The following is an 18,947-nucleotide window of genomic DNA, read 5'->3' on the forward strand; positions in this document are numbered from 1 at the left end:
GTGGGAACGTGTCAGTTTACTGGCTGGGGAAGATGATGGGGGGAAGTTTAGTCTGCTGCAAGTGACCGGCAGCCTATGGTGGCAAAGGGGGAATCAATTATCCTGGCATAGAAATGCATTTTTGTGCCCCATCGCTGCTCCACATCAGTATTTTCACGTGAGCATTGCTGCTGGCTGGGCCACGTGTTCCCCATTAGCACTGTTTGTTCCCAGTGTGTCTGGCGGTGCTTTTGTCTCCAGGCAGAAAGAAAGAGCAACAGTAAGGGCAATGGTAACAGAAAGGGAGCATCCCCTCCTCTAAAGGGATCCTCAGTTGCAGCTTTGGGGTGCAACACTCAATCTGGCACCATGGGACCCTCCTGCCCAGCAAGACCCCAGTGTGTGACATCGTGTAAAGAGCATGACTTGCAATAGGTGCTGCCATTAGAGACCAAAGCTCTGAATGACTCATTGTGAATACCAGCTGTGCCATAAGGGTGAATTCCATTTTCATGCTTTTTGCTTGTCCTGTTTATAAGGAAAGGTACGGTGGGTGAGAGCAGAATCCTGCCCAACCCAGCACCTTTCTCCAAAAGCTGATGTCTGGAGAAGCACGCAGGAACAAAAAGTGGGTGAGAGGCTAAAATAATGGAGGAAACCAAATGCAACTGTCCCAGCAGTTTGGAGCAAGCAACGTGCCCTGTATCTGCCACTCCCATACTTCCACATTGCTGCAGCTTTGCTCCTCCCTCCCCAGGAGCTCACCTGTGTCCCCACCCCGCTCCAGGTGCCTGCCCTTATCCCTGAGCCGTTAAGTAATTGCAGCCTTCCCAGCAATGCAGAGCCCTGAGCAAACAGACCACAACTTGGCTAAACACAGACCTTTCCTTTGAACCGAGGTTCTGGCATCGGCACTTGGCTTCTTCCTTCCTTTCCAGGTAAATGTTTCCTTTGTGCACGTTTTTATCTCTCGGGGTGATTTGTTCAGGTTGCATATGGCTATCACTGAGCCCCGGAAGTGCAAACCCTCTGTTAATAAAGCTGTGTGCAGTTGGAGCTGCTGCAGTGTGGGATTTCTTGGGGCTGAAACTGAGCTTCTCATGGGGCGAGGTGGAGGCAGAGCTGTCTGTCACCGGGCTGCAGAGGGGAAGGTGTTCAGTCAGGGCTGTTGCTGTGCTTTTCTTTGGTATTGGAAATGTGCTCTGCCTTACGCGGGAAAAAAAAAAAAAAAAAAAAAAAAAAAAAAGGAGGAAAAAACTCTAAAAAACTCATTAAAATTGCCAAAGTGTTACAGCATAGCTGCACAGAAAGTTGCAATTGTTCAGGGGGAAATAAAAGCTGAGGCAGTGACATCAGGCATCCCCCAGCAGACGTGGCCCATTAGCAGGCAGTGCCTTATCTCACTGCTGGCCCTGAGCAGAGCAAGAGAAGGGCTGGGAGCTGCTGAGTGTTTTGTAAGCACCTAGCAACCCCCCAGCCTTCCCTGGACCCTCTGGAGGTGGTGGGAAAGAGGCTCCTGCTTTGCTCCATGGATGGAATGAATGACGCCAGAGGAGCAGGTTGGGAATGGGTACTCCCAGCTCACGGTATGCATGGACACAGTTGTTCCAGGATGTGAGAGCACTGTTCCAGTTTGCATTCATCCATTTAACTCTATATTCTATATTGCTGTGATTCTTACTGAAGAATATCCTGATTCCAGGCTAAAGCAAACCAGCCTCGTGGCACAGCCTCGCTGCGATGGCTCCCAGGTGCAGGGGAGCCCTGCCGTTGCATGGACTCATCCAACATGATGTTTTTTTGCCAACTACAAATTCTGCAGCAGAAGCAAGACAAATTGCCATAATATTCAGAATAATATGTTTGGACCTTCCAATTTTTTTCCCTTCAGTTAATGAGCTGGGACTGCAATAAGCCAGGATATAATCTGCCAACACCACCCAAGCAACACGGGCACAAACACAGCCCCCCTGGAGCGAGGTGGATCTTTAAATACGGTTTTATTTCAGGTTTGCTATTGATGCACAAACAGCAGAGATCGATGTTTAGTATACATGGTATACACAAAGCAGCCAGTACAATAGGCATCTCCATCCTTTTGCTGCACACTTGGCAAAAGAACTGCACTCAAGAAGTCCCTCCCACCCCATCCTTCCCCCCATCGGACAAGGATGACAGTTTCTCGGTGGCTTGGAAACCATCTATTTGATGGCAAGACGCAAAGGGCAGCTCCTTGGAGCTCTGTCCCCAAACGAAAGCACTGCAGGCTCGGCTACGCAGGAAAACTGTCCAGAAAATGGATGATGCGTTCATGGGAATGTAGACCTGGAAGGGATTTCCTAGAACATTAAATCCCGTCCCCGCTGTGCAAAGCAACCACAACATCTGCTCCTGGCTCTATCAAGCATCGTGGAGACCAGAAATATTATTGTGCTCAAAAAGGCATTACACAAATCTAGGAGGGCGGGTCTGCAAACAGTATCACGAGAAATGTGCTAAGCTGGTGGGAAAGGTCTCCACAAGAACGTTTGTGCTCTTCCTTGGGACCCTTCTGACTACGTGCACAGCTGACCACTGCTGGAGGCTTGGTGGAGCATGAAGAGCTTCCACGTGTGCTGAGCAGACTCCAAGCATCTCACTGCTGAGACAGCAGCCTACCCAAAAGCTGGGGTCGACCGTTCTGCTCTTCCCAATATCTTGCTCAAGAGGTTCACAGCAATCTCCCTCCAAGAGACCTTCATCAGTGGAAAAGCAAAACGTGAAATGATCCTTGATGGTTTGATCTGAGCAGGAGGCTTATGGGGGAAGGCGTGCGGCAGGGTTGTGGTGAGGTAAGACAGCCTCCAGACACTGCAGAGGTATGGAATGAGCCCTAGCACAAAACCCAGGAGGATGCAGCTGGTTGTGGATGCTCTGCAGGAGCAGGAGGATCAGAACAGCCCCAAAGCCACGTTCCAGCTCAGAACATAGCTGTGGGTTAATGCAGAGCAAAATAACCCTGAAGCTTGGAGTGGGGCAGGCAGCAGAGTGCCTGGGCATGGTATACTGGCCCTGTGAGCACCATTTCCAGAGCAGAGTCAAGCACCAGCAACAGGCAGGGATGCTCCCAGGCACCACGATGCTACAGTACAGTTAGTTATTTCTGCAATTGCTGCTCACATTGCACCTCCATTTTGATCCCTTTCAGCCCCAAAGAGCTTTATACCCTTCCCTGCACCAGGGTGTAAATGAGTGTCTGGCTGTGCTCTGGGCACCCATTTAGCCAAGAGCCAGTCTCAGCCTCCCCAAAGCACCATAGAAAAACCTCAACCCAGGAGGGGCTCTGCTGGAAGCAATGCTATTCCCTCCATGCCAGGTTTGCATCCAGCACAGGGAGCATGTTAAACAACACAGAGTTAAGCACCATAAAGTATACACTGGTCAGATCATAAACATGAGGAGAAAATGAGAATCAAGCCACCACCTCCCAGCCTGGCACTTGGGATCCCCGTTGGCATGCGCAGCTGTGAAGTCACTGCTTGCAAGCCCTGAAGGTAACAGTCCCTACAAAACCCAGCACCCTGCTGGGCAGTACAACTTGCCATCATCGTGTAGGTAAATCCACTTGGTCCCACGCAGAAAATCAGGGAAGGGGAGGTAGGCTTGGCCCTGGGAAGATAGGGCAGGTGTTGGCTGTGCCATGCAGGGGTGTCCCCTCTGTGTGTCCTCGGGGCCATCCTGGCAATGATTTCCGTCTGTCTGTCCTCCAGCTCCCAGCTGTGGGTCCCTGTGTGTGAGGCAGCTTCGAGGTAGGTTGGTTCTGCTCACCTCCGAGCAACCTGCTCGGTGAAACCCTCTCATCACCTGGTTGCGCGCCCCTCCCCGCGCCCAGGTCCCTTTATTTTTTGTTTGTTTTCCCTTTTTTACCCTCATTTGATATGTGCTATGGACATCTCCCCTCCTCCCAACCCATGGCCACTGCCCAAGAAACACCATGTTCATCCTCACTGGCACAGCTCAGCATGGCCTCAAGGTGCAGAAATCCAGCTCCTGCGGCTTCCTCCGAAAACTGCAACTCTCCCGGGGCAGCAGTCTCCCACCGGAGGCCACGCACTTCAGCATCCTCCTCTTAAAGCCTCTCCCACAGCTCTTGGAGCAAGGAGCCCATGGTCCTGCTTCCCACGCCGGGCAGGGCTCCCCGCACGACCGCACCTCAACCGGCCTTTGGGCAGCCTCACATTCGGAGGCTGGGTGGCCATAGGAGTCATGGCAAGCCACCGCTCGCTTCTGCAGCCCACTGCCACAGGTGACAGAGCACGCCTCCCAGCCCCCCGCCGCCCACTTGTAGGAGGGACGCTTGTAGGTCGGCCTGCCCCCATCCAAGCGGTTGGACAAGCTGAGCACGCTGTTGTTGAGATCCGGAGGAGCTTTGCCCTCCTTCTTGTAGGAGGTTTTGTCATCCTTGCTCTCCTTGGGGAGGTAGAAGGAGTAGCGCACCCGGGGAGGGGTCATCTTCCCCACGGAGAGCACCTCCAAAGTCAAGGGCTCCTGGATGGGTTTGAAGGCTTGCAGGCTCTCAACAGCGGTGCCGGTGCCGCTGTAGCGCAGCACGCTGCCCTTCACCATCAGGTCCCGCTCCACGGCCGAGACGATGAAGTGCCCGTTCAGCAGGTACTTGCCCTGCCCGTTCTTCAGTGCCAGGTAGTTGTCGTCGCTGATCAGCCCCTTGTAGCCCCGCTGGCGGATGTCGATGTTGGAAGCTCCGGCGGGGATCACCACCACAAAGTTGTAGCCATGCCTGGAAGGAGGAAGCAAGCAGGACGAGCCATTAGGCACGGAGCTGCAGGTGTCCCCATCTCCCACCCGCTGTGATGGCAGCAGTTCCAACCGTAAGCTTATCTCTTCCATCCCACAGAGATTTATTTCTGCACACTGAGTTTCATCTAGGCTGTTCTCACCCAGACATGAGAAGCTCAGCAGTGCGGCTGTGCCAGAGCTGGCTCCACCACCAGAAGCCATTTGCTTGTTAACATGCACTACTACTTCAGAGCAGGCACTTTGGAGGATCTGATCATCACCATCCCCACCACCTCCCTGTGTCCACCCCATGGGAGAGAAGAACTCGCATGTGGTCCCCCAGCACTTACATGGGTTTGGTGAATAAGCCCGAGACCTTCTTGCAGCTCTTATTGTCTCCTCCACAAACACTGCACTTATCAAATTTCTTCTTGGAGCCCAGCTTCCCATCACAGCCCGCTTTGATGCATTTGCCCTGGACGCAGACCGAGGTGGAGTCTGGGGAGCACGGGGTGCCATCCACAACCTGCAGGAGAGCGAGCAAGAAGCAGCTGTACCTGCATCACCCCGCAGTCGTCTCGCTGCAGCCACTCAGCATCAGCCCAGCAGGACCTCAGGAGGTGCTGGCATGCACTGTGTTACATTTTGCTCACTCTCTGCTTTGTAATTGGGCATTCTGGGTTTTCTGAGAAGAGCCATGCAGTACTGCTTCCTGCTTCTGCTACATCACTGCCTTATAATAATGCAAAGGGGCTCCAGTCCAGGTGAACCACTTCCTCAGTGCAATAATTATCGTCCTCTGCTCCAGCCTCTCAGCAGGAACATAGGCATACCCTACAGGCAGCTCTGTGAACCCAGAGGAAGACCCTCTATGAACCCAATCCACCCCTGGAGAAAAGAAGTGGATGCATGCGTGCTGATTCAACCCAGCATGATGGATTCCCATCTCTTCTAACCCACAAAAATCCATCTGTCCACCCAGCACAGACAATTGCTTCATGCACTGCAGTCCTCCTGCAGCCCCCCCAGCCCTCACCAACCTTGGGTGCCAGCACATAGAAGTACCCCGTGCCATTCGCCCGGCAGATGAGCTTGCATTTGTCCCGGGGTGAGACACCAGAGTATTTGGGAACCCAGGAGACGGAGGCAGTGAGGCGGTTGGTGCTGTGGCCGTAGCCATTGAATGCCTCACACTGCTCTTCTCGGAAGCTCTTTCCTGGCACTGAAAGGAACACGGTGTGCATCAGATGGGGCACAGACCACTGCCCTAGGGTAGGTGTTACTGCTTGTTAAGGGCGGCCGTGCAAAGCCTGCAGCCCCAGCGCAGCAACTTTGAAGTGTTTTGCTCGTTGCACAGTGCAGTGACACAGGGATGCCAGGGAACTGCAAATGGCAAGGTCACCTCTGACATTTGCAGGGGGCACATTTAGGGGCATGTTTCCACCGTGTTTCCAAGCGCTTTGAAACAATCAAAGAACTTGACATTTGGAGATTGGCTCTCCTCCACCCCACCCAAATTGCTGGGGCAAGTCTGGGGTTTTGGTGTGCTGGAGGCTCAGCTCTGCCGGAATTCAGCTGGTCTGGACACGCAAGCAGTGCCTCTGCAGTGGGTTGAGCAGAGGATTCACAGCTGCAATCAGCTCATCCCACTCAGCTCGCAGGCACCGACGCATGCAAGAAGCTGGGCTTCCCTTTGGCTCAGCGCCTTTTGATGACAGGTCATGAATTTTAGCAAGTTTTGCCCTTACCTGCAGCCGAGCAGGGCTCCAGGTTGCAGGAGCGGTACTTGACGCGGACGCCCTCGCAGTAGGAGCCCCCATTGGCAGGTACAGGGTTGGTGCACTCACGCTTGGCCAGCTGCACGCCACCACCGCAGGTCCGTGAGCACGTCCCATAGGGCGCCCACTTGGCCCAGCCGCCATCCACCTGCAGGGACATGGCACAGCATCATCTGCTGTCCCCTTCCCTCGTGGCTTCCATCTCTGTCCCTCTCTGGACTCAAAGCTATCCCTTTGCTAGCTGCATTTGCAAGCAAAACCTGTGGCTTTGCCTATCCCAGATCTTCTATGGGATGGGCAGAGCAGCACAACAGCATCCAGCCTGCTTGCATTGTCTATCCCTGCTCTCTCTCCTCACCTTTCTCCATTATTATCCCTTTTGTAGGATCCCTGCTGGGGACTCTCAGCCAACACCCGTGCAGAAGTACCAAGAGATCGTCCACGGGACATTTTCAGACTCGCAGGTACTCACCTTGTACTTGCTGACGTTGTGCCTCTCCACGCAGGCACCTTTCAGGCAGAAGCGTCCCTCCCCGCAGCCAGTGCCATCAGCCCAGGGGAAGTGCCGTGTCTGGCACACGATCTGCCCGCGTGCTTTGCCGGTGCACCAGAGCTTGGCACAGTACTGCATGTAGGGGCAGGGCTTGGAGCCCACACCAAAGGCCAGCTCACACTGCTGGTTCAGGCTGTAGCTCGTCCCCGGCAGGTCCTCGGGCAGCGGGATGGGGTTGGAGGGCTGGTCCAGCAAGCAGTCTCCTGAGGGAGCAGGGAGGGGAACATTGGTCATCATGGGACTGGGAGCTACCTCGCACTCAGCCCACTGAAACACCACTCAGCTCTCTGTTTCCTTCTCGATTTGTTGGGAAAAATTTGCTGTCTACCCCACCAGCCTGGGTGCTGTCCCCATCACCGTCGCAGGGATAAGGACAGCATGGGGACAAGGACAGGAGGACAAGAAGAGCTCACCGTGGCCGCTGTCAAGGAAGTCAGTGATGATGGCAGCGCTGCAGGCTGACCAGGGGTTGGCACGATCGATCTGGATGAGGGTGGGAGACATCATGTGGTTGGTCTTCAGCCGGCCAAAGACCTCCTCACAGGCTTTCACGTTGTCATGGGGCATGTTGAAGACGTGGCCTGGGAGATGGAAAGGGGGACAACGTGAATAACCCCCCTTGGCATTGCTCTGTGTAGAGGGGGAAACTGAGGAACAGAGCACGGTATTCCTTGTAACAACTGCAAAGGCTGTGGGCAGCTCCAGAGGAGGAGGAGCTGCCTGGGGAAACACAGAGCTTGCAGAAGGCTGGTTTGGGCTGAACATGGATGCTGGGAGCTGCAAGACAGGCACATGTGAGCCACCCTGACAGCAGCACCCCAAACATTTCCAACATGCTTTCCCATCTGTGTCATGGACGGCCATCATTTGCAAGGAAGGTCAAAGGAAATCTCAAAGAAAAGGAGATCAGAGCTCATCCTTCACCCTGCAGAACCACGCAAGTGTCTCCAGACGTAGGTGTGCCCTCAGCATCCCTCTCTGCTATTTCAGGATTCTCAAATTCTGGAAACCCAGCAATCACAACAGTGATGCCTTTCACTTTCTCAGCCCTTTCACCTCCCCCAGCTGAGGTGGAGTTTCCCCAGTCCGGATGCCTGTCATTGTCTGGCCTTCCGGAGGCTGAACTGGGGCTATTTTGAACTTTGCTTCTGCTTCTGATTACTGAGCAGGGCTGGAGGATGAGGCTTGGTGACACTGAGGACATGAGGCAGGGCAGAACATCCATTGCAAGCACAGCACTCAGACCAAAAATGTGATTTCTCTAAAAATGCAGGGCTTGTGATACACTGCATCCCCCCAGTGTTCCGGGACCCAGAGGACCCCATCCCATGCAGAGCCCCCAGGCATGCCTTACCCAGCTCGTGGGCGGTGGTGAAAGCTGAGGGCAGCCCATCGTCCTCAATGACGGAGCAGCTGCGCTTGGGGTCACACATGGTGCCCACGTCGGCCATGCCCAGCGTGTCACAGGTGGTGGCACCGCACAGGTCCTGTGGACACAGAGGTAAGGGGTTAACCCTGTGGTTGGTACTTGGCCCTATTCCCACCGCAGCCCCTTTACCCCCACAGGACCCGGCCCCAGATCTGCTGGGCAGGTGTCAATTGCAGAGAATGGGGACCACGCAGCCCCAGGGTGCGGAGGAAACACAGAATCACAGAATCATTCACCGTGCCCACTGACCATGTCCCTCAGTGCCACGTCTCCGTGGTTCTGGAACACCTCCAGGGACGGTGACTCAGTGGCATTTTTGCATGTGACCCTTTTGTTACACACAGCATCCTCCTGTGCCTTCGGTGTCAGCGTTTCCTCCAGGCAGGGTGGAGCCCATTTCAGAGCAGAGGAGCCAGCTTGGCTCCGTCCTTCTGTGAGCTCAAGGTCTGGACCCAGGCAGGTCAGTGGAAAGACCTGGCCTTGGCTGACAGCTGACCCATCTCTCCATTTCCTAGTGATAAGAAGCTCCCAGAGCAGACCCAGCATGCTAAGGGAAATGCTCCTATGTCCTCAGTGACAACTGATGTCTCTCCAGGAGCAAGCAAGCCCAGCTGATGCAAGGAGCCAGCCCAGACCCCAGCACCACAGGAAGATGCCATCTCCAACACCCACAGGTGCTACTGCAAACCAAAAGCAGCTGGCTGAGGACATGCCACAGCCCAGCAGTTAACCTCAGATGCTCCCATCACTCCACTCCTCTCCAAGAGACATTGTGCCAACCACAAAGGCAGCACTGCCCATCCTGGGCTCAGCCAAACCCTGCTCTCATCCACTGCTGTGTTCTCCTAGATGGGCAGTGCTGTGATTTCTTCTCAATCTGCAATCACTGCCTTTGGCCAGCACATCCCAAAGGAGCACAGCAGGGTGGATGGATCCCTGCAGCTTCACTCCTGGGGTATTTCATCCCACGGAGCTGCAATGGCAGCTGTGCACAGGGCAGGGAGAACTGCTGCAGCTTTCCACATGAAAAGAAAACGTAAGGGACTCTCCGGGTGCTCCCATGCTATAAATAAGAGTGATTCATGCTCAGCTCCCAGCCAGCCAACGTTCCTGTGTTGCTAGAAACCTCACAGGAGCGGCTCTGCCAACATTTCCAGCAAGGTTTCCAGGCTGAAGGCATTCCCATGCAGGCAGGTTCAGCTATCGGTAATGGCCCCAAGAACGCCGGAGAGCCCCGGCCAGAGCTGAGATGGGTTTAGCAGCAGCTGTAGGGCTGCAAAAAGCAGACAGGACCGCTCTCGTGGGAGAGGAACAGCCGAGGCATGGGGTGTGGGGCTGGCAAGGTGCTGTGCTGTGAGGTGGTGAGGAGGCTCCAACAGCTGAGCCCAGAATCCATCCTGGCTGCTGTGGCTGGTGGAAAACCCTGTCTTATAAACAGCTTCAACTCTGCTTCACAACAGCTTTCCACATCCACTGAGACCCCATTGAATCCCAGGTCCTATCTCATGCACAGTATCCCCATCCCACAGTGGGAACCAGCGCATCCCAGCCAGCATGAGGTCCAGAGCTACACCTGGCCATGAGAAGGATGCAACAGTGCCAGCGCTGTGGGTTTGGAGGTGATGTGGGGTGCATGGGGTGCCCCAGGGAGGTGAGGAGGATCAGCCACTCCCTATTCATTGCTCTTTTAGGAGTTCCTGTTTCCTGGCCGGCACAGAGAGCTGTTGGCTCCCAGCCCAGCACCTGTGCTGACACACTGACCCACTTCTCATTCTCAGCCTCGCCTGCTGGCTGTGGGGCTGCAAGAAGGAGCAGCTCTTCATGGGGCTTTCCATCACCCCCCTGCCTGGGCTCACAACCCAACCACAGCCCCAGGGGAAGCAGCTCTGGGCTCTAATGAAGGGGTCCTAAAACCCCTCAAATGTATCTCCAAAGCTGAGGGAGGGGAATGGGAGCAGCAGCAGGGGAATGGGAGGAGGGCTGGGAAGGAATTCCTGGGCAAACACCAGGATGGGAAGGGGGCTACCCAAGCACCAACACCTGACACGTCCTCTGTGTGCAGATGGCCAGAAATAAAACCAGGAGCCCTAGCTTCATCCCTGGACACCTTTCAAAGGCTGTTCTTCTTGCAAGCTTCTTGAGATGGTCTGCAGGTCAGCTGAGGGGGATCCCTGTGGCTTTTACCTTCATTCCCATGCTCAGAGGCCAAGACCATCACACAAGCGCTCTCCCAACTGTCGATGCTCCCCAGTGCATGTGTCCAAAGCAATCCCAAAAATGTGAGCTCCCCAAAGTGCTGAAACTGTTGGGTTTCTAAACTCCCCCATGATGCCAAGCTACTGCGAGACATCCTTTGGTGCAATATCCCTTCAGATGATGGCAGGCTCAGCAAGCTTTTGCTGTTACAGCTGGTGGACATCAAGGTTGAGGATGATGAAAATCGCGGTCGAGCGTTTCTCTGTGATTTGCAACACCATTTCCAAGAGGGAGGAGGGCATCAGTAGGATGAGTGCTCTGCAGTCCTTCCAGCATGCACCAGCTCAAGTAGGAAGGCAAAAATCCCACAGCACATCCACACCACCCAGCCGAGCAGCACTGAGCTCCCCAAAGGCGAATCCGAGGTCTGGCGCAGCAGCGCAGGCAGTACAGTCCCATCCATCAGCAACGTGTTGACACAACTGGAAACTGCCGATCAACCGAGCTCGAAGTGAAACTTAAGTCGGGGTCTTATGTAACAGCTTTTTGGCAGGGAGATAAGCTCTGGGGGTGTCAGGGGACCACAGATGGATGCATTCAAGGAAGGCAGATGTCTCCTTGATCGTGTGCCTTTGCATGGAGCTTGCCTTGGGATTTCAGAAATGGATGGCTTAGCAATGTGTAAAAAATGCAGCCCGGCCATGCTGCATGCTGCAGGATGGAGAGGCTGTCAGATCCCTGGGACCAGCTCTGTCCCACGTGCAGCTCCGCTGACCTCACCAGGCTTCCACCAGCAATGGGGCTGCCTCCTCCCCTTCACAGCTGCCTGGTGCAGGCAGGAGCAGCTCCAGTAGATTTACACCCAGCCAGGGGATGCAGCCCCTGCTGGGGACGGGGTCTCACGTCCCACACAGCATCACTGCTGCTAACACGTGCTGAGTGAGCTGGAAGATACGCCCTTCCCACCCACGTGTGCTTGACTTGGAAAGAAGTTTTGGGAATGGCCTCAGAATTGCTGAGCGGAGTTCCTGACCTGTCCCTAATCCAAAGACATCTGGGCAGGGACAGGGGAAAGAAAAAACGCAAATTGCTGCTGCTGGCCAAACCCACTGTGCTTGGGGTAAAATGTGACTGTGTCCCCTTGAAAGGCTTGCATCCTCTTTCCCTCCCTACAGCAACTGGAGGCCGGTGCTGCTGGTTATCTATCATGGTGACATTTCTAGCAAGAAACAAGGGCAGCACAGCAAAGCCTCCTTGCAGCCCAGCAGGGGTGCAGCAGGCTCTGTTCCCTGGGCTGAGTGCTGGCTGTCCTTCCAGCCCTGAATTCAGTCCACATGGAGCAGCCAGGGCAAAGAGGAGAGCTCCAGGTTCTCAGGAAGACCTCGTGCATGACTCAGAGGAAGGGGGGAGAGGCTTTTTCTTGGCAGGTGGCACTGCTGTGCTCAGGCCCTGCATTTTGGGTGGCAGAGCTGGCTGCCAACGGGGGGGCTGAGTAGCAGTTTCTTGGTTGCATGGACAACCTGCCTCTGTGCACCTCCTGGCCTTGCTCCCCCATCAGATTTCTGCAGTGCTGGCTCCCTCCCAACCATCCAACCCAGACAACAAACTCCTTGGGAGAGGGGTCCGGGGTGGAGGGGACACAGGAGGGGTGGCAGGGTGCAGGACACCTGGAGGGGAGGAGGGCAGCCCTGCCGGGTCATCCACCCCTCCCCAAGGACCCGCACCCACCTGCTTGGTGAAGAGGATGGCGGTGTCCCAGTACTCGGGGTGCTTGTCGCTGACTTTGTTCCACTTCTTCTGCCAGGCACAGAAGTTGCGGAGGGTGAGGGCGGCGTTGCTGGTGACTTTGGGCCCTTTGTCATCCTGCCCGATGAGGAGGAACTTGACGACGGAGATCTGGATGGGGTTGCGGATGCTGGGGTGCTTGTAGAGGCGGGCGGCCGTGGCCATGAGGGTGAGCAGGTAGTGCTGCAAGTCATCCCCGTGGAACTTCACCATGGACTCATCGGCCACCACCAAGGTCTCCACGTACCGGGGCACGGAGGCAAAGCGTTTGGTTCTCCCTCCTGCCTTCCCCCCGGCCGCTCTCCCCCGGTATTTCTCCAGAGCCTGCAGCACCCCTGGGGTGAGCCCGGAGCCCACCGCGCAGCGCGACGCGGAGGTACCCAGCGGGTGGGCGACGTTGCGGCGCTGCAGGCGGTGAGCCCCGCCGTGCTCCGCTCCCGGCAGCGGGCTGATGGTGTACTCGGCTCCCCGGTAGCCGAAAGCCCCCCGGAGCCCCCCGCAGAGGCTGAGAGCGGCGAAGGACTCTCGGTCGGCGTTGACATCCCCCGAGTAGAAACAGTGGCGGAGGTGATGGGGACGGGAGGCACCGGGCGCGGAGCCCAGGTAGTGCGCGGCGAAGGCGGGGGCGATGAATCCGGCGTCTGGGGAGAGGTGCAGGTAGAAATCCTCCCCGAAAGCCGACAGCTGGAACACCACGGCCTCGGCGGGGCCGCGCCTGAAGTAGGGCCGCCCGTTGATGTCGGGGTCGAGGCGGAGCGGGGTGACCACCGCTGTGTCCCCCGGGGGTGCGCTCAGCGCGCGGGCGCCCAGCAGCAGCGGCAGCAGCAGCGGCAGCATCGTCCCGGCTCACATGGGGGGAGAAAGCAGGAGCCAGTCCCTGCTGCTGCTGCTGCTGCTGCTGCTGCTGCTGCTTCCTCCGTCCCTCCTTCTTTTTGCTAAAACTCGGCTGGAGGGAGCGGAGCGGCCGCTCGAGCCGCCTGCCCCGCCGCTACCTGCCTTCTGGGGCGCATCGCCTTTATATACAGCGGGGCCGGGGGGAGCGGGGCGCGGCTTGGCCCCGCAGCAGCCACTCCGGTGCGGGGGGCCGGGAGCGGAGCGGGGCCGGGAGAGGAGCGGGGCCGGGAGCGGAGCGCTCCGCCCGGGAATCGCTGCCGCCTTCCCCCGGCGCCTGCGGGAGGGGACGGAAGAAGCCGGACTTTGCGCCCCGGCTCCGTGCTGCGGAACTGGGGGGGGAGTTCCTTACCTACCCGCGGGGATGCTGCCGGCTCGGCGCGGGGCTGAAGGAGGCTGCTGCACCGCGGGGAGCTGAGAGGGGGCCGGGCTGGGAGCTGGAAAGGATTTGGGGTGGGTCTGTTCAGCAGGATGCGCTGGTCGGGGTCTGTGGGATCGGCTCTTGTTCTCCTTCAGGAGTTCAGTCCGGAGATCGGTGGGCTACCGCTGTGAAACACCACATCTTGTGTTACGCACCAGGGTACCCCCGTGCTCCTCTCCCTCCAGGACCAGCACATCCCGCACTGCCCTGCCCCAGCTCCATCACAGGGCTTTAACCAGGTGGTGCTTCCAACTGCTCGGCAGGAGCGCAGCCTCCCTGCATCCCCAAGGCCACCACAGGGTGCACTCAGGGACTGTTAGCATCCAAAGCATCTGCTGAGAGCCCAGGGCACATTGTAAGGAGTGTAAAGGAAGAGAGGGGTTTCCTCATAGCCACCAAAAACACTGTGATCATCAGAGCAGGGCTTGGGGCTGTGAGGAGGCTGAGGCTGCTGATGCTATCAGGAGAAAGAAGCATCCCATCGTGGGTGGAATCTGGTGGAGGAAGACAGCTAAAGGGAGAATGATGAAGGGACCTCAGTACTTGTCTGTGGCCAAGGACCAAATTTACTGCCGGTGCTGAGCACACAGACACTGGGACAGGCTGCATGGGAAGGTGCCCAGGTGGGTCTCTATCTGCTGCTCTGTTTCCATGCAGGCTGATTCTGTGCCCAGAGGGAAGCATGGACTTTTCCACTCCCAGGCACCCGAGGCGTGCACATCCTCACAGCCTTTCCAGCAGTCTGGGTTTGTTTAATGGCAAATTAAGGCCCTGTTGCAGACACACCGGTTTTGATGTGATTTCAAGCCTCAGCAAAGGCTGCAAGCACAGCTTGAAAATGCGTGTGTATATGAAATACAACCCAAGGCATAGACACAGAGCTGGCAGCCTGGCTCATTTTGGTGCCAGCACTTTCCTGTGCAATGCTTTCTCACCAGGCTGTGCTCAGTTGTCCCTTATCCCTGCAGCTGAAGTGGGGACCCGGATTGCACAGGGCTCAGTGAATCAGGGATTTTGTCTGCTGGTCAAAATGCAACATGCCCCAGGATGTTGGTAGATAACACTGGCAGAACAGTGAGTAGGGGTGAAGGAGAAAAGTGCTGACATGGGCATGGGCATCCTGCAACACCGCACTGTTCAAAGGGGTGAGTTTATCCCTGGAGACCAGGGAGAAGGGCAGAAGGCACAGCATAGAGTTGTCACGGGGCAGGAGCTCAGGGGGTCTCAGTCCACAGGGCTGGCAGTGAGGAGCAGATGGAAAAAAGAGCAAAAGGATCCCCATGAGAACACCCTGGTTCCAGGTGCCACAGCCCAGGGTTACTCATCATTGCGTCTGATAGTTCTTCTCCAGCAACAGAGGATGAGTCAAAGCGAACTGGCAGGACTTTATCTCCAGCCTGCAGAACATCTGACTGCATCCTGATGGGGAAAGCAGGCAGAAAATGTGAGTGGTTTGGATCTGGCTGAGCTGGGAGCCACTCCATCCCCTGAGAATGGCTTTGGGCTGTTGCTGTGTACAGCGTCTTTGGGGTCAGAGGGAAGTGATGCAGCTCAGCCCTCTGCCCTGCCCTCACTCTTTCCTGGGGCATCACTACCCACAGAGCTTTGTTTGCCAGGTTCTGCTGCCTTCATTTTCCTGCCTGTGGTTCATGGGAAAGCTGTGGACTCCATGAAGCACAAACTGACAGACAGCTCTTGGGGCACCTCCTCTGCAGGCAGCCAGGGGCTGCTGGCATCCCACAGAGCACTCCAGACAAGAAGCAAGGCACTATTTTTCATTTTTCCCCTATCTCAAGGACAAGACAAGGACAAACCCCCTGGGTTGCATTGTCTGCTCTGAGGCACGTTGAGGAACTTACAGGGGAAACATCTCTGTTGTGTCTCCTGCCAGTGCAAAGGGGCAAATGAGAGAAAGCAGAGAGGGCCGGGGCTGGTGGGGAGCAGCAAGATGCTCGCTGCTGTATGGAGGAGCAGGGCAGTGTGGGACACCTCAGCAGTGGGGTGGCTGCCATGGACCAGTGAGGTTCTGCACCTGGCTGCTGCCTGAGCTGAATGGAAATGGAAGGGATACAGATGACCTAAAGAAGAGTGGTAATGAATGAAGAGAGGTGAGAGAGGCCTTTTGACCTCACAGATATCAAGATATAAATGCCTCAAATTCAGATCCTACTTTGATTTTTGCCCAGAGCCCGCATTAAGGTGAATCTCTTCTCACCCAGGCCTCACCCATAGACCACCCTGACCAGGAAATGCTGATGCTGGCATCTGAGGATTCCTCCTCCCACCTCCCCCTTTCCTCTCAAGTGGCTGTGGGAAGCAACAACCCCTTTTCTCTTATTTTTTCCTCATCCATCAATGCAATTCCAGGAGTGAGAAGTCCGAAATAAAAGGTGAGCAAAAAAACCTCACACTTCCCCTGGACATTCCTGCTCACAAAATAAATCAAGATAGATGGGCCAAGAGCTGCACAGCAAAGATAGAAAAGAAGGGTTGCAGCCAGGGGAGAGCTGGCGTTGCGGCCCTGCAGCCCGGGCTCCATCCCAAAAGTTCAGGCTGTGCTCTCCCTGCTCCCCACCACATGGGCAGGAAGGAGGATCCTCTCCAGGGGCTGAAGATGACTCAAAGTGTGTTGTTAAGAGGCTTTCCAGGAAAGAAAGGCCTGGAGAAAAGCTGAGTGTGTCTGGACAGGGTCATCGAGGGAGAGAGCAGCAAGGAACCCGAGCACGTGGAGGTGACCACGTGGCCCACATGGCACCGCTGGCACCTGGTAGGAGAATGCTGAGAGACATAGAAAAAGAATCCTAACAAGTTTTTGCCTGATTTCTAGCTGGTGCTGAAGGTCCTGAGGTGCTGCTGGCTCATATATCTAGAAAGCATCCAAAATCCCCCTCTCTTCATCCCCTGATATTCAAGGCTTGCTCCCATTTAAAGGAAGATGGCCATGGGAAAAGCAGCTTTCATAGGATTGTGGAATAGAACATCCGCAGTTGGAAGGGACACGTGGGGATCATTGAGTCCAATAGTTTTTTTCAAGGATGATCTGAAGCAATAAGTGTAAATTTAGGGGAGATAGAAGATGGCCCCACATATTCCCCCAAGCCAATATCACATTTATTATCATTCATACACACTGACAGCCCAGCACAAAGGTTTATGAGCCAGGAGTACACAGCCCTAATATGATACACATCTTCCCAAGAAGGCTCCATCCTTGATGGCTTAATTAATTAAATTTACGTGATGCTCACAGTACAAATCCATCACCAAACATGCCTGCACACACCAGGTCTGCAGAAGAGCTGAGATATGTAAACCCAAATCACTGCCCCAATTCTGCATTCCCATCCGTGCAGCAGGGGGAATAGGAAGGAGAGGGGATTCGTGCCTGGTTTGGTGCTTGGTTGTTTTTTTTTTTTTTTTCCTAGAGGAGTGATTTTCGGTACGGCTCTCCGGATGTCTTCAGTGCTGAGGCTGGGGCAAAGCGCAGCTCCGTGCCAGCCCGTGGCAAGGCAGCCCTCTGCTGGTGTTACGAGTGATGCGATGCGATGCTTTGCGTTAAAAATCGACATTCAGTTAAAAGTAGACAATAAAGATGTGGGTGCCGGCAGGTTGAGGAAGCCGAGTTTCTCTCCTATGGGGTGAAATCCCCGCGTGCTTTTGCTCTCGGCACCCGGCGATGCTGTGAGAGCAGCACCCGCCTTTCGTGGGGCCGATGCAGCCCTGCAGCCCTCTGTCCCAGCACTGCAATCGGCTTTTAGAGCCATAGAATCACCAAATTATCCCACTTCTAAGGGGCCCTATGGGAACTACAGCGCTGCACCGAGGGATGGGTAAACAGCTTTGTATGGAATGAGGGGTTTGAGGCATTGGATGCTGAAGAAGCAGCACTTGCGAGCCACGGGAGCCCTCTCGTGGCTGTGCTGAATGCATTTATGTTGAGATCATCTATTCCTCTCCTTCATTCAGTCGCTTCTCACTCCAGCTCTCCAGCAAACCCAGCTCGGCGCTGCAGCCAGATCCCCAAGCGCAGCTCCCAACCTCCGCAGCGAAGGCATTTCCCTGGGGATGGACTGGCAGGAGACGAGCCCAGGACTCCGATTTAAATCTCAGACGAATGTTCCGAGTGACATTTCTTCCAATCTGCTTGTTTTAAGAGCAAAACGAATGGAAGTGATTGCGGGTGTGAGTCCTTCTGCCCTGCGAGCTCTCCGGGCTGCGGGGCGGCACTGACACCCAGCGGCAATGCTCTGCAGCGGAGAGCTGAGCTCCTCGCTCTGCTTTCTCCCCATCGTCTGCCCCATGCTGTGATGAGGGCTGAAGGCAAAGCAAACGGGATGAACAGATCCAGCAGCCTGGCACAGCAGAGCACCGCAGAGATTCCCCAAAGGGTACAACCTGGTTGTACGATGGGCCTCATCCCCACGGCCAAAAACCCCCAGGAGATGGGTGCTGGGCAGCACGAGCACAGGGAGACACAGAAGGGCACAGTCACTGCATGGCTGTGCAGGGCTGGGGTCGTGCAGAAGGGAAGACGTTTGCAAGATGCGTGATCAAAAGAGTCTTTAAATCACAGTGACTACACTAATGGCTTTCACATGCTCAGACAGCCCTATAGAAATGAAAGCCACAGCCAGCGTTTGTCTATGGGGTGAAGGACACCAGCATGCCATGCTGACAGGGTGTGAGGTGTGAAACCCCAGAAAGTGTTGAGGTGCCCGGTTCTGCCTGCAGGAGTCACAGCCAGGTGTGGTTTGCTGCCTTCCAGCTCATAACGAGCCCAACGAGGCTCATATCGGCCACGAGGAATTCCAGCTACCGTGTGCTGAGGGCTGCTAATGAAAACCAGCGGTGCCTCAGAGCAAAGAAGCAGCCACGTCCTCCGAGATCAAAGATGCGGCAATGAGAGCGGAAAGCAGGGAATAAATTGCATCCTGTTGGAGAGACGTGCCCTGCATCGCCTGCAGCCTTACCTGGCCTAGTTCAGCGCAGGGGCACCCCTCTGCCTTCCTGCAGCAAAGCCTGGCTGTCAGCAGGCTCCTAAAGCAGCTTTGGGGCTGGAGGAGACAGAGGCATGGCTCGCTTTTGGCTGCTGGTCCTGATTTGTGCTTTTCTGCTGATTTTCAAATGCGAATCTGAACT

General features: G+C 55.6%; 1 protein-coding gene across 1 annotated transcript; it reads right to left on the reverse strand.

Moving 5' to 3' along the window:
- Nucleotides 1–1,944: 1,944 nt before the first annotated feature.
- On the reverse strand, nt 1,945–13,491 carry ADAMTS15 (ADAM metallopeptidase with thrombospondin type 1 motif 15). The gene is made up of 8 exons (XM_031599762.2): nt 12,440–13,491; nt 8,441–8,573; nt 7,500–7,667; nt 7,006–7,289; nt 6,504–6,681; nt 5,796–5,977; nt 5,106–5,281; nt 1,945–4,756 (listed from the first exon to the last, which is right to left on the reverse strand). Exons 1-8 carry the CDS (start codon nt 13,331–13,333, stop codon nt 3,976–3,978), a joined length of 2,796 nt encoding a protein of 931 aa, XP_031455622.2. The 5' UTR covers nt 13,334–13,491; the 3' UTR covers nt 1,945–3,975.
- Between the last annotated feature and the right edge of the window lie 5,456 nt (nt 13,492–18,947).

Source organism: Phasianus colchicus, chromosome 23 (assembly GCF_987193195.1).
Source record: "Phasianus colchicus chromosome 23, bPhaCol1.hap1.1, whole genome shotgun sequence".
Classification (NCBI taxonomy): domain Eukaryota; kingdom Metazoa; phylum Chordata; class Aves; order Galliformes; family Phasianidae; genus Phasianus; species Phasianus colchicus.

What these genes read in the sequence shown, in the direction of transcription:
- ADAMTS15 (XM_031599762.2), bottom strand. Translation starts at nt 13,333, where the DNA reads ATGCTGCCGCTGCTGCTGCCGCTGCTGCTGGGCGCCCGCGCGCTGAGC. An exon ending in CACCACCGCCCACGAGCTGG is followed by an intron (nt 7,668 to 8,440) that starts GTAAGGCATGCC and finishes TCCATCTCCCAG; the next exon opens with GCCACGTCTTCAACATGCCC. An exon ending in CTTCCTTGACAGCGGCCACG is followed by an intron (nt 7,290 to 7,499) that starts GTGAGCTCTTCT and finishes CTGCTCCCTCAG; the next exon opens with GAGACTGCTTGCTGGACCAG.